The 14,516-nt window shown below is 48.3% G+C and overlaps 2 protein-coding genes across 2 annotated transcripts; both read right to left on the reverse strand.

The window, feature by feature from the left end:
* Window positions 1–4,542: 4,542 nt before the first annotated feature.
* Window positions 4,543–7,192, reverse strand: LOC125513114. Its single transcript, XM_048678157.1, has 2 exons — window positions 5,270–7,192; window positions 4,543–5,065 (listed from the first exon to the last, which is right to left on the reverse strand). The coding sequence occupies exon 1, from the start codon at window positions 7,175–7,177 to the stop codon at window positions 5,270–5,272; it is 1,908 nt and encodes a 635-aa protein (XP_048534114.1). The 5' UTR covers window positions 7,178–7,192; the 3' UTR covers window positions 4,543–5,065.
* A 4,770-nt stretch (window positions 7,193–11,962) lies between these two features.
* On the reverse strand, window positions 11,963–14,494 carry LOC125513115 (rop guanine nucleotide exchange factor 3-like). Its single transcript, XM_048678158.1, has 7 exons — window positions 14,098–14,494; window positions 13,888–14,004; window positions 13,618–13,772; window positions 13,427–13,501; window positions 13,066–13,344; window positions 12,612–12,947; window positions 11,963–12,365 (listed from the first exon to the last, which is right to left on the reverse strand). The coding sequence occupies exons 1-7, from the start codon at window positions 14,339–14,341 to the stop codon at window positions 12,198–12,200; spliced, it is 1,374 nt and encodes a 457-aa protein (XP_048534115.1). The 5' UTR covers window positions 14,342–14,494; the 3' UTR covers window positions 11,963–12,197.
* Window positions 14,495–14,516: the final 22 nt, after the last annotated feature.

Below are 14,516 nucleotides of genomic sequence, written 5' to 3' on the forward strand. Positions count from 1 at the left end.
GCCCATCACAAGCTCTCACGGTCAACGAAGGAATAGACCTCCACCCGAGACGTTCCGATCAGACTCGGTATCCCGGTACAACAAGACATTTCGACAGGGTAAAACTAAACCAGCAACACCGCCCGATGTGCCGACATCCTGATAGGAGCTGCACATATCTCGTTCTCAGGGCAACACCGGATAAGCAATCCGTACAACTAAAACCAGCCCTCGAGTTTTCCCGAGGTGGCGCTGCAAGGGGCTCTAGTTTGGACCAACGCTTAGACAAGCACTGGCCCGGGGGGTTAAAATAAGATGACCCTCGGGATGCGCGACTCCCAAGGGAAAAAAGGCTAGGTGGCAAATGGTAAAACCAATGTTGGGCATTGCTGGAAAAGCTTTACTTAAGGTGAACTGTCAAGGGGTTCCCATTATAGCCCAACCGCGTAAGGGACGCAAAATCCGGGAACATAACACCGATATGACGGAAACTAGGGCGGCAGGAGTGGAACAAAACACCAGGCATAAGGCCGAGCCTTCCACCCTTTACCAAGTATATAGATGCATTAATTAAATAAGATATATTGTGATATCCCAACAAGTAAACATGTTCCCACAAGGAACAACATCTCCATGTTCCAACAAGAAACAACTTCAATCTTCACCTGCAACTAACAATGCTATAAGAGGGGCTGAGCGAAGCGGTAACATAGCCAATCAACGGTTTGCTAGGACAAGGTGGGTTAGAGGTTTAACATGGCAATTTGGGAGGCTGACAAGCAAATGGTAGGCATCGTAGCATTGGCATAGCGAGAGCGAGCAAACTAGCATAGCAAAGATAGTAGTGATTTCAAGGGTATGATCATCTTGCCTGAAATCCCGCAAGGAAGAAGAACGGGTCCATGAAGAAGACAAACGGACGTAGTCGAACGGGTCCTCACAAACTCGACGTTAACGGAACCAACCCGAAGAAGCAACACCGGAAAGAAGCAAACAACATAGTAAACAACCACCACAAAATCATGGCATGATGCACAAACAAGTATGATGCATGTCCGGTTTAATGATACATGTCATGGCAAAGTGCACAAGCAATCCTACAAATTAAGTGGAGCTCAATATGCATCGGGATGCATATTGACAAAACACCACATCAATATTTAGTTCTCTCCCGTTTAAGTACTCAACAATATTAAATGTTGGTTAACATGGCAAGAGGTGAAACATAACAAAACTATACCATTTAAACAATTTAAATGGGGCCGGATATAACAAACAACAAATCTGGTAAATCCCCATATGCCTTAGTAATTTAATGCAATAACAATTTAAATATTTTAATAGTTGTTATCATGATGCAGATGACATGAACAAGTTTGTGCAATTTTTATTAAAACTTGACAAGAGCATTATTATGAAGCATTTTGACATCGTGGTTGAAAGGAAAAGGGTGCCACGACGACGAATCCGAAAATGATGCCTCGACAACATATCGGTTCTCCGGTAGCCCACGGGGATACCGGTGCAAAAGGAAGTGATGGGAGCGTGTCATGCAAGGATGATGGGGTGCTCCCAATTACCGAGTTCCCACATGTCGGTGGCAAGGAGAAAGAGGGGCAACGTGCACCGAACAACTCCGACACGGAGCAAACACGAGCATTTCATACAACATATGCATTCGGTCCACGAGTCATCGTCTCGGCGGTTATACCTTCGAAGGGGTGCATACTCGGAGCGGTTCGAGTTCGTCGAAAGGAAGTAGTGGTACACGGGTCGTAGTGGAAGTAGAGGCTCACGACGTCTTGTCAAAATCACGGCGGCGGTAGTCGTACACATGTCGTAGAGGAACTTGGTCTTGCGAAGAGGTACTTGACGGTAGTGGTACTTGACGCGTTCGAGGATCGTCATGTCATGGTACTTGGCAAAATCCTCGGAGAAGGTGCTTGACGGTCCGGGTACGTACGGTTCTTCGGAGAGGGTAGTTTGTTCACGTTTAGTCGGACTTGACGCAAAGAGCACTAGCTGTAGAGGTACACGACTCGCAGCCATCCAGGGTCGTGGTACTGGTACTTGACGTCCACGGAAAATTAGCAGCGAAGGCGACGGGTCTCAAGTCCTAGGTCGTGAACTTGAGGAGGTCAGCGGGAGCTGGGCCGGAGGAGCTGGCGAAGCTGGGCCTTGGCGAGGCCGGCATCGGACCGCTTGGTCCCTGGGTAAGCAGCAAGGGCGAGAACGCAGCCCAGGCGCGGTCGAGGCGGGCGTCCTCATGGCGCTCCTGATCCTGCTCGATGGAGAGGGCTGCGGGGGCGGCGCCTAGAGGTGTAGGGAAGCAACGGTGAGGACGAGGAAGCAGGGCAGGCGCTGTGACTTGATGCGGCTCCGGTGAGAGAAGAACACAGTAGGAGGCGGCGGATGGCTTGAGGCGCGATGCAAGGGCGACGACCACGGGACTTGCAGCGGCATCGGCGGGAACTTGGCGCGGCGGCATGGGCACGATGCAGAAGGGGCCCGAGCGAAGCTGCTCCATGGCGAGGCGACGGCGTAGGAGGAGGTCGGGCAGGGCTTGGCGCGCAGAGCTTGGCGGCGACCATGGCGCCATGGGGATCGGGCTGTGAGGCCATGGCGAAGGAGAGGCGAGCTCCTGGCGCTGGTTGCGGGGTGCTATGCGGGTGTGTGTGTGTGTGCGCGGCGGCGGTAGGAAACAGAGGAGGAGAGGGATCGAGGGAGGAGCGAGACGAGGGAGAGATCGATGTGCGGGGCTTCTCCCTGGCGGCGGTGGACGAACGAGGGAGTGAGGGGAGATGCGAGGGGATCGGGCTAGGTTAGAGGGTTAGGTGGGCCGGGGGAGTGGGCCTTGGAGCCGGCTAGGTTAGATGCAGCTGGGCCCAAATGGCCTGCTGGGCTCCCTTCTCTCCCTCTCTTGATTCTACTCTTAACAAAAACAGAAGACAAAAATAGGAGAAAGGAAAAGAGAGAAGAGAAGTTAGAGGAAGAATTTGGGCACGGGGATAATTTTCACAGACTCAGAAAAATGTGCACGGTCCGGGAAAATAGAAAAAGGTCAAGTTGAAAGATTAAATTCAAATTCCTTTGAATTTAATTCAAAAGGTTTGAACTAGGATAGGTTTTTCGAAGTGCCCAAAAATGTTGAGAAATTAGGTGGAGCTCCGGAAAATGATGAAAGGACAAGTGGCAAAGTTAGAGGCCAAGAGTTGAAATAATAAAAGGCATTGGGATTTTTGCAAGTGTGTTAAGGTAATTCCACATAATTGGAATAATTACTATAGCTCTCTAAATATCGAGAGGATAAGTTGTAAAGAGAATCACCATGTGAAATCCCTCGATTTAAATGGACCGAAGATCCATGCAATTTATTTAGTTGAGTTTTAAAATGGGTTGCAAGATGACATGATGCAATGCACAAGATGCAAGGATGAAATGCAACGAACCAAAACAAATCACACGACGAAATCCGGAAACCCTGGAAGGCATCTGAAGCTCCGGTCTTGGGGCGTTACAGTGATGCTCCAGCTGATGCAGCTTCAATGACTTTTAGATCTCGTCTCAAGTGGCGAGTGGCTATTCCAGTCTTCAAAGCCTTGTATGGCGAGGGTGTTTACAGGTGTCGCTTTTCTTTGTTGTTGGTTCAGTGCTATTTTTAATATCCGGCGGACGGCGTACAATCAGGGAAAGAAGACCAGTATGCTTTTTAATGTAATTTTTTTATTTACTGGTCGTTCTACGTTCAGTTGTCTATCCATTTCACTGGTCTTTGTTTTCCTCGATGATAATCAGATCTAAGATGCCCTTTGGGTGTTCTTATTAGAAAGAAAAAAAAAGAAACGGCCAAGATTACGGCGCCGCCGTGGGCGCAAACGAGCCGCCCAAGTCACCTATGTCGACGTGCGTGCTCCAGCTAGCTTCGTACTTCCAGCCGAAGTCAGAAACGCTAGCTTCTTTGGCCGCCCGGCTCCGTGCTTCTGCGGCCGAGCGCATGGTGTCGTCGGCATGCCGCGAGCTAGGACCTGCTCGTCGCGGCCGAGCTCTGGCGCCACCGTGGGCCGTCGGCGGAGGGTGGAGCTGGGTTCCGACTCCCAGGTCCCATTTTTTTTTCAACTTTTTTAGCAGGACATCCTCTGTATGTGTTCTGAACCTGCAAACAAGTCTGTACGTTCTGAACCTGCAAGCAGCTCTGTTTGCTCTGTTTTTCAGGTACATGCTCTGTTTTCAGCGCGACAAAAATTCAGCATGTTCCATGCATTTCAAAATTTACTTCAGGAGTAGACAAATTCAGAACATTACCACCCTCAAAAAGAAAAAAGAAACACTCAGAACATGTGGGGGCGACCATTTTGCTCTTTTCGCATTTGGCTGTACAGTGTTGTCCTTACGGCCCAATGTACAGTGAAGACTCAATCGATATACTTCATGTTTAAACCTTCCTTAATTTACCCGCAACAAAAGATCATGCCTTAATGATGCCATACATTATTTCCTCGGGCATTTGATTTTCCAACGACCAAAGATCAAACGCTGCATCTAAAAATTGGTGTGTACCGACGGGCGCGGCCGTACAATATCTCATCCTCAGTTGTTTCACTTCTGCATCTTCTTAACAACTTGTTACAGTATGTTCTTCAAATTCCGCTAAATGAATGCATCTCTAGTGAGCAGTGGCAATTCTTGTGCAAATAGCAAGAGGAAATGTATATATGTTGCACATTCTTAGGCTAAACCCTGTTATTAATAACAGAGCTCATGTATTCTAGGATGCGTCACATGATATTCAAGCCACTTGCCTGAGTTTACCACTGCACTGCACATGACACAGCCATGGTTCCACAGGTGGACAGCAGGATACCATCAGATGGATTAACGGCTATGAACAAATAGAATAAATAAACAGTGATGCTCTGAATTACATTGCAAGTTAAAAGAGACAAGGATAGGAAAAGAAGAACTACGGGTGGAAGCACATTATTTGAGCAGCGCACAAGCGCAATGAGGATGAATCCCGACTTATGCCGATCGATGAGAACGCAAAGGCGTGCTGTGGTCGAAACCCGTACAAAGGCCTGTGCAGCACCTGAAAGGGAACAGAAGAATTCACTTTAGACAACAAATTCTATACATCATCGTATCTACTAGAACTGATCGACATGGATATATCTAGCATATATATGTATGTATAATATCTTGCCTCGCTAGCTTCAAGTCTATACATACCAAGAGATTCATAGGTGTCAGCAAGCGTGTGGAAAAATGTGTATAGTTATTATGTGTTACCTACCTATGAGGATTGTGGTGGAGGGCGAATATGGAAGACACAGCGCCACTGAACATCACCACTTATAGGTAGCAACCCGATTGGGCAGCCCCTAGAGTTCCCGAGATTGCAGTGGGCCATGAGCAGCCAAACGAAGGTGAGGAACTCCCCTCCTCTGGCCAGCTGCGCCGCATGCATCTCCGGCCGTGACTTGCTGGCGGCATGGAGGAGGAACCCTACCCATGCATCTCGGATTTCCAACAGATGTGCTTCTGTACACACCTTCGGGGGCACCGGAAAACGGCAATCGATCAAGAACCCAACCGCCTTAGGCATGATGTTAGTGATGTCAGTATTAGTTCCCACGCTAAACAATCTGTGAAGGATGTATGCTAGGTCACTTTGGTTGGAACTGTTTTGGACCGACAGCATTTCATGGTGCGTGGCACAAAGGTAAACCATGTAGTTGGATATCGTCCGGCACACGCGGTCCAAACCACCGTCCACAGTAGCGGTGGGAGCATACCTGCTCAGCATTACCTCCGTGTATATATGGAGGACGAGAACGGGGAAATGAAAATCCGCCTCGGGAACCCGCAGTGACCTTTGAAGCAGTGGAGCAAGATTTGGCCATTGTGGGAGCATGCTTGATTCATCTGTAGACTGATACTGCTTAATCCTCTCCACAATGCATCTCATGACCTTCTCGTCGACCCCCACGAACTTGGTGTCCAACAGCTTACTGACCCAGAGCTTCTGCTTTCGCCCGCATACTGCATTCACCAATCTTCTGACCACCGCCATCACTTTACTTGACTGCTGGTCGCACTGTCCCAGGTAGTTCAACAGGCTGTACTGACCCATGGATTTTGACCACAGCACCCTTTTCCTCTGCCAGCTAATGCTGATGGAGGAAAGGAAGCTGCAGTGCCGCGTCTTTAGCCATGCCCAAATCCATGGTGACACCATGGCGGTAAATACCGCAAAAAACTCCAGAGAGAAACCGCCGATAAACAGTACATAGGTGATTGCAGTGTCAACGGTATTGTATCTCTCCTTGTTTCTTACAGAGAAGAGCACAAAAGCAGCTAAGAAGGAAATATCTGAGAGACACCGAAGTATGATGCCACCCCATGTTCGAAGCACCTGCGCCTTGGTATAGATGTCGTCGAACATCAGCCCGAGTTCAATCTCCATGGTCTCAAATAACTTGCCTGCATAGTCTGGAAGTAGTAGATCTGAATTCATGCTGAGATCTGTTCCCAAAGGACTGTAACTAGAAAAAATCCAACGGACCTCTTTTATGGAAAACAAAGCCTTGGAAACAAGGCCAGAATAGGAAGAAGTAGAACCCACATGGATCTTGTCTAAATCTGTCAGATATTGTGGGATAGGGAACTCTGCGATGTTTATGAGGCTGCCACAACACAAAGCCCATGTCCTCTCCCCATACTTGATCATTCCCGAAACAAACAGGAGGATGGTTGGAAGAAGAAGCTCCTGTATATTCAGACCATTGGTCGATTTCCAAAAGATGTACAGGGTGAGGGAGACTTGGACAACAAGGTTCAACAAGTGCCTCAGCCAGAGGCTGATGTCCTCAATGGCGAAAGCAGTGACGGTATCTTGTCCGCCGAGATGTATGAGGAGGAAGGGTGCCCAAAGAAAAGCCAGGTGATGATGATTTTCCGTGGTGGCATCCAGGTGCACGCGAGAGATGAGGCCTAGGACATAAACAGCTACCATGTCTGCTCCCACATAAGCTAGCCAGATTGAAAATCTGAGGGCGCTGTTAGTGATACGCCGCCGGAGGCCACCAACAAAGAAAAGAAAAAGCTGCATTGTGAAGCTAAGAAGCACCAATAGCCGGATCTCCCACTCATTGAACAGGTGCCCCGAGCTTTTCATTGCCAAGTGGTTTTCCTGTGTCATTGATTCCCCTACCTAGTATTGTAATAAAATACATATATCAGTGTGGCTTTTGTGTAGGAGTATGTGCTAGTAGTAGTAGTAATAATAAGTTAACCTTTGCAAATAAACAATAACCTGCCATGATATGTGTTACAGTTCCCTCTTTTGCTACTTTTAAAGTGTACACATGCATGCAGCCCACATTAAAAAATATAGAGACATATCAATTCACATGAGCCTAAGACTTGCTTAATTTACATGTGGCTAAAATTCTGCAAGAACATGTTTATCTAATCAGATTAATTATAACAGCTAGGATATATAATATATTATTGTATTATCGTATCTATTCACATAAGTGGGGTGTAACGAAAAAGTCTCAAATTTTGTTCATCTGCGGGAATTAGTACTACATGCTACTGTTCGTACTCTATTCCCAAAACTAGAAGAACAAAGCGAGAAGAATGATCGATGCAAGAGTACAGCTATATTGCACATAAGTAGATATACTAGTCCAAGATATTTTATTTACAAACTAGGAACACAGTCATTGAACATAGATAGAGAACTGATCAAAAATATTTTCGCATACCTCGGAATGAATTGGCTCTTTGAGACAGCGATATGCCGCAAGATTTGTCTATCTCATTGTGGTATACCTTAAGCTCTGATATACAGAGAGCTAGCTATAGCCCATCATCTCACTCTCTCTCTCTCTCTATATATATATATGTTCCTTTCTTGTACACAAGGCCAAAGGAGCAGAGGAGTAAAGAAGCATTCCACGTGCCTGTATTATACGTTTCTTGTGCAAAATGTAAGAGCAAAGGGGAAAGACATGGGTTAGCATATCTCCTTTCGTCAGCTACCCACAAGCTTAAGGGGAGATGCCAAAGCAAGCAAAGAGAAATATACTCCTTAATTACCCCTCCGACATTCTTAACCTCTGCTCTTTTACATCAGTAAGTAGCTACAAGCAACCATGCGAAATTAAATTATAGCAAGAGAATGTTATTACTTATACATGAAGAACACAGCATATACTACACATAGCTAATAGCTTCCTCACATCAGACAGGCACAACACCGAGGCCTTCAGAGTACCGAGTTTGATGGCAGCAGGAGTCAAAACTCACCCAGAACGTGAAGAGCAGCTCCCGGAGGTCGCCGCCGCTGGTACCGGCAGGGGCGGCAGCGGCGCGAGGCGCAGGAACAACATTATCTTGTCCCCGTCGCGGTGGGACCTGACGCCCCCGGCCGGCGAGGGTCCTGGCTGAGCCGCCGGGGAAGAACACGGGGCGTCCAGGTCTCGAGGATCCGGTCGGTGAGGAGGGTAGCGCCCCCGCGCCGCCCACGAAGTAGACGCCCATGAAGCGGAGGGGTCGTGGGGAGGCAGAGGAGGAGGAGGCGCTTGGAGCGTCGACAGCAGCTCCATCGCCGGCGGGCGGCGGCGGTGGCGACGCGCAGCCTCGACACAACAAACAAGCCAAGTAGTTCGGGGGAGTCGTGCCTTTTTTTTTCAAGAAAACTTCCCATGATCATCGACTGTCAAGATAGTATGAAGAACACTAGTAGAAGTAAAATTACATCCAGACTCATAGACTATCTAGCAACGACTACAAGCACTGGAGTGAACCGAAGGCGCGCCGCCGTCATCACCCCTTCCTCACCGTAGTCGGGCAAACATTGTTGTAGTAGAGGAAGTCGTCGTGCTTACGGTGTGGCTCTTTAATTTTGCCACGTACTCCCTCCATCCCATAATATAGGAGCATCAAAAAAATTAATGACAACTTAAATCTATCTGCTAAGCAAAAATGCAACGAGTCATATGAAAAAACGCACATAGACCATGCTATTTTTTTTCTAGATTTGATGTTTTATATGGTTGCAACGAGATCGGTGGCGAGATGGTCGTAAGGAAGCACAAAGCAAATCCGAAGGTGCATGCACAAATTATATTCCCTTCGTCCAAAATTACTTGTCGCACAAATGAAGTACATGAATTAAGCTTAAAGTGAGGTGCGCTTTATGCGGCGGCATGGCAATGCAACGTGCACAACGAACAGAGCCAAGCAGGTGTGTTACCAATTAACCATGTCGGTTTCTCGGTGAAATATCTTCAAATTGTGAGGCTGAAAGATTTGCCGTGATTGCTCCTCTTGATTACTGTCGTTGGTCTAATTTTACCATGGAGGGGTGTCAATATAATGATAGACGTGACAAACTATCATATTTGTGGTTAGATTTGCGGAAAAAGTACGTAATCCCTTTTTTCTTGCAAAAAATTGCATATTGCGTAATTCATTTGCAGCGGTCGATTTGCCCTGTTTGATCACTTTTCTGCGTGGCCTACTCGTCAGGAGCTGTCTTGGCAAAAAAACACCACGTGCACATGTTGACTATTTCTTATTCCTTCTCCTCTCCCCCCTCTCAACATTGTATCAAACACGTTGTGTGCACTTGGAGGACCTTTGTTTTCACATTTTCTAATTTAGGCAATGTTCTCACAAGGAATTTTATTCACCATGTTGTCCAGAAGGAGCTATTCTAGGAATTCTCTTTCTGAGAGCATCTCCAATAGGTGCCGGTCGCGCCGTGCGCAAAAAACACATATGCCGCGCATGCATCGCCTGGTTTGGCGCGGCGCGCGGCGCTGGTTCCAGCAGCCGCACTAAAATGCAGCGTGCGGGCGCCGCTCTAGCAGGGCGCAAAAATGCAGCGCGCGCGACGCGCACAAACAACATATACATTCAAAAACAAAAGCAAAAAAGTCAAAAACAAACAAAAATAAATAGTTCAATTTCGTTTATTACAACTCAAACAAACAGTTTATCGTTCAATACAACAAATAGTGCAATTAAACACAACAAATAGTTCAACAATACAATAACGAACGCACAGATCATTATGCTCTTTGTCGTCCATTCCATGCCCATCACTCCTCAATGAGATCCTTCTAAAGATCATTATGCGCTGCGGGACGTCGAATGGCATGATAGGAGGCAACAATACGGGCCACCCTTTCAGCCTTCCGTCGCACTCGCACCGGATGTCCCAAGAGCTCATACTGAGAGTAGTCTACATCTTGGCCACGCTCATTCTCGATGATCATGTTGTGCATGATCACACAAGCGTGCATTATGTACCAAAGCATCTTCTGATCCCAAAATCTAGCCGGTCCTCTCACAATAGCAAATTGGGCTTGCAAAATCCCAAAAGCTCCCTCCACATCTTTTCTAGCCGCCGCCTGAGCATTGTGGAAATCAAGATTTTTCATACCTTCTGGCTTTTTCAACGGCTTGACAAAGGTTTGCCACTTTGGATAGATGCCATCCGCTAGATAATAGCCATAGTTGTATGTACAGCCATTTGCTACAAACTGCACCGGTGGCAACTCCCCATTTGCAATCTTACTCATCAGTGGTGACCGGTTGACAACATTGATGTCATTCAAAGATCCAGGCATTCCAAAGAATGCATGCCAAATCCAAGTCTCTTGATCGGCCACCGCTTCAAGGATTTAGTGGAACCCTTTTTTTGGCCGTGAAATTGCCCATGCCATGCCTTTGGACAATTCTTCCAACTCCAATACATGCAATCTATTGAGCCAAGCATGCCAGGAAAGCCGCGAGATTTGTTCATCGCCAAAAGCCTTGCGACGTCTTCACCGGTGGGAGATCTCAAATACTCCTCGCCAAACACTTGCACAATTCCGACTGCGAAGTGCTTGACACACATGATAGCTTGGCTCTCACCCATAGCCAAGTGATCATCCAGCCGGTATACCGTATGCCAACATACGCAAAGCGGCTGTCACCTTCTGAAAGGTGCTATGCCCGAGCTCTCCGGCGGCATTCCTCCTTTGCTGAAAAAAAGCGGTCATGGCTCGCTAGTTTCTCTGCAATGCGCCTGAACAACTCGGTGCTCATTCTAAACCGGCGACGAAAATACGACTTGGGGTATGTGAGATTCTCCGCAAAATAATGCCTAATCAATCTGTTGTGGGCATCGATCCTATCCCTCCAAAAATTTTGTCGACCCATAACCGAACCACCGTGTTTCGGTTTTTTATTAATATGCATAGGTAGGATCATTGCAAGATCCTCCTCCTCTTCCATATCAAATTCTTCTTCGGAAGAATCATACGACGAACTCATCTACAATGTTGAATACTATGCTATAAATAAAAAACTACAATCAACATGCACGAAATTCATGGCTTTTGAGCAATACATACCTTCTAGGCGTTTTGTCGAACACCTAGCGGGCGCCGAGCGGCAGCGAGCGCGCGGGCGCTGTTCGTCGGCGGGCCAGCACGCGCGCGGGGCGGCTGGCCTAGAGGGGGGCCGGAGAAAGCGCGCGCGGGGCGGGGATAGGCCGGGGAAGCTTCGGAACGGTCGCCGGATGGCGCGGTCGGCGGCGGCGGCACGGCTGGAGGGGGGGTGGGAGAGTCCAGCGCGCGGGAGCGGGCGCAGCAAATAAGCGACGCGCGATTGCGTTTCGGCCCGCGCGCTGGACTACGTATACCGTGCGCGGTGTTTTCGTGCGCCCGCTGAAGCAGCTCTTCCGGTTGCGCGCACGCTAAAAAAGAGGATTTTGCAGCGCGGCGCTAGTTTGGCGCGCTCTGAAGATGAAATCTCATCTACGGCGATGTGCATGGACCTGGTGAGTAGGGATGCAGCTTCGTGGACCGCTCGTCGGGCCTGATAGGTGGTGGGATGAAGCGCTGACCTAGGCAGCTCGAGCTGGACAGGAGCGGGGCGGCGCGGTCGGCTTACTTCGCAGCAGGACAATGAAAGATGTATCTGAATGAAACAGTTAATGGTTATGACCTTTTATGATCTGCTGGGGTCTGGAAGAATGTGCTGAAGCTGTCATACATGTAATTACACACATCATGACATGAATGCATCTCACAAAAACAATGTCAAACACACCACTGGGTAAAGTCATGACGCCAATCACAAAATAATCCTGTGCGTGCGTGCAGGAAACGAATCAACTCATTTAACTCTACGATTTGTTCATCATCATCGATTCGTCAGCGTTGAGGAGAGACCTGGCTGAATACTTGCTTCTGTATTCTGGTGCTATTCCCTTGCTTTGCATTTTCGTCTGCAAGGAGAACATCATCTATCCATGAGACAATACTGTAGGCCAAGCTTTCGAGCACCCTTGAGTAGCTTTCAAGTATTGCCTGTCCAATGTCCTGTGTGAGGGCAAAAGAAGATTTGAAAAAAGTTAGCTATGATGTATAACGTCTCTGTTTTTTTATCTTTGGTGTGTAAAAGAGATCTTTTGTGGTATCTTAAGAGATGCGGCTGCTAAAACGGTTTCTGATAAAACAGTAGCAAATGCATAGATTGTTTTCGAAAAGGATCTATTTTGAATTATTATTTTTTATTTAACCACTTGCTCTCCTAATAAGCTTATATATATATGAATCGATCATTACCTTATTGTAGTGAATCTTGCTTGTGTCGAGGGTAGTCTGTGAGAGGCCTGGAAACCTTTGTTTCAAGCACAGCAGCAGGCTCCTGGCCCTGCTTGCCAGGATCAAGTTCTTGTCCCCATCGGCATTCAGCTCGGTGACATTCTCCCATTTGGTCACCACGTGGGTCATGCTAGCTTTCCTTCTCCACACATACATTGCAGCCTCGACACGGTCGGCGACCTCGAGCGCCTCATGCTCGGAGCTCAAGTTGAGGAAGTCGAGGAGGTGATCCGGTGAAAACTGATCCCCCGAGGACATGTACCGGTATATGGCGTCGCCTGTCCCGACTTTCCCGGTCTGTTGTTCGAGCAACAGAAATGCATAACCCATCAGAGAGGGAAACTGAAATTTTAAATTTTTGGACAAACTAGCTGCATGGAGATCTACTTGATTTCCGTATATAGACCTTACATACCTTGGGAAGCGTTTCAATGTATGAGGACGGGATTTGCATTTCGGAGAGGATGGCGTTGTTGATCTCCATGGCCATCTTGTGGATCTGGCTAGCCTGGTCCCTCTTGTGCTGCAGCTCACGGTGCAGAGAGTCGGAGAGGCCTGATTCCGGCACGCATGGCTCGGGCAACCACCACTTGTCCTCGTTGCGCTTGAACGACGGCTTCTTGGTTTCGCTGAAGGACTGCTTCCTCTGGTCCGCGTACCAGAACTCCGCCTTGTCAAAGCTGTCCAATATGCCCTGCAAGCAAGCAAATTGCAGAGTCAGTCAAGCCGATTGGAACTTCCACACAGGATAGGAGAGTATCTGAAGGAGACTTTACAAGGAGCATGGTTTCTAGCTTCTCCAGTGCGGGGAGGTTCATCAGAATGTCTGATCGCGGCGAGGTTGCCATCACCTGCACGTAGCAGCAGTCACATACAAATATGTTTGTTAGTAATTAAGCAGAAAGCTTGAACTTAATAATTATGAGGAAGGATGCAGGCATGTGTGATGGATGTTGGCATGGGTTACATCGTGGGTGCTTCCGTCGGGCCTGGCCTGGACCGTTGGTGCGAACTCGACGATGTACTCGCAGATGGAGAGGAGGCAGTCCATCTCCCGGTTCCACATTGATCTCTTCTCAGGGGGCAGTGACTGCAACCTGTGGCAGGTCCCAAACACAGTTGCTGCGTGCATGCATGCATCAGGAGTTCAGGACCAAGTTCATTCATTCAACAGAGAAAATTGTTTCATCTACAATTACTACGTATAGTTCGTAGCACGAACTAGGTAAGTTCGTACCATATAGGTTGGTGATGGCGTTGGAGATGGCGACGGCGGTGCAGACGCCCTTGCCGCCGCCGGACATGTCCTCCCCGAGAAGCAGCTTGGTGTACTTCTCCTTCATCAGCTCCATTTCTGATGAGCAGCACGACACTCATCAGCCAGACTGCATGCAGGAACAGGAAGAGAAAAAACAGATTCCGGTGATCTATATCCATCCATGAATACCTTCGTCTTCCACGGACCTCTCGTCGACGGCCTGCTGCAGCTTCTTCATGCTCAGCTTGCTCATCGCCTGTGAGAGGCGCGACGGCGCCGCGGTCACCTTGAAGGACGCCGTGCGGGCCATGTGCTGGTGCTCGTCGCCGCCTCTCTCGGAGGAGAAGGAAGCGACGCGGAAGAGCGGGCGCGCGTAGTCGCGGTCGTAGCTGTACTGGCTGTGGAAGCCCGGGAACGCCGAGCTGTCGCCCATTGCTGCTGCTAGCTAGCGCTTCTTTGGACCTTGAAGAAGTATGGATGGTGCAAGAATGGCTGGCGGCTTGCTAAGAGGCATGCAGAGGGCGGCATAGCGTTGAGTCTTGGCAACAAGGAGGCATAGGCTGGTCCACTGATTCAAACTTGAAAGCAAAGTCAGATACTCCCCACAG

This window comes from Triticum urartu, chromosome 6, assembly GCF_003073215.2.
Source record: "Triticum urartu cultivar G1812 chromosome 6, Tu2.1, whole genome shotgun sequence".
Lineage (NCBI taxonomy): Eukaryota > Viridiplantae > Streptophyta > Magnoliopsida > Poales > Poaceae > Triticum > Triticum urartu.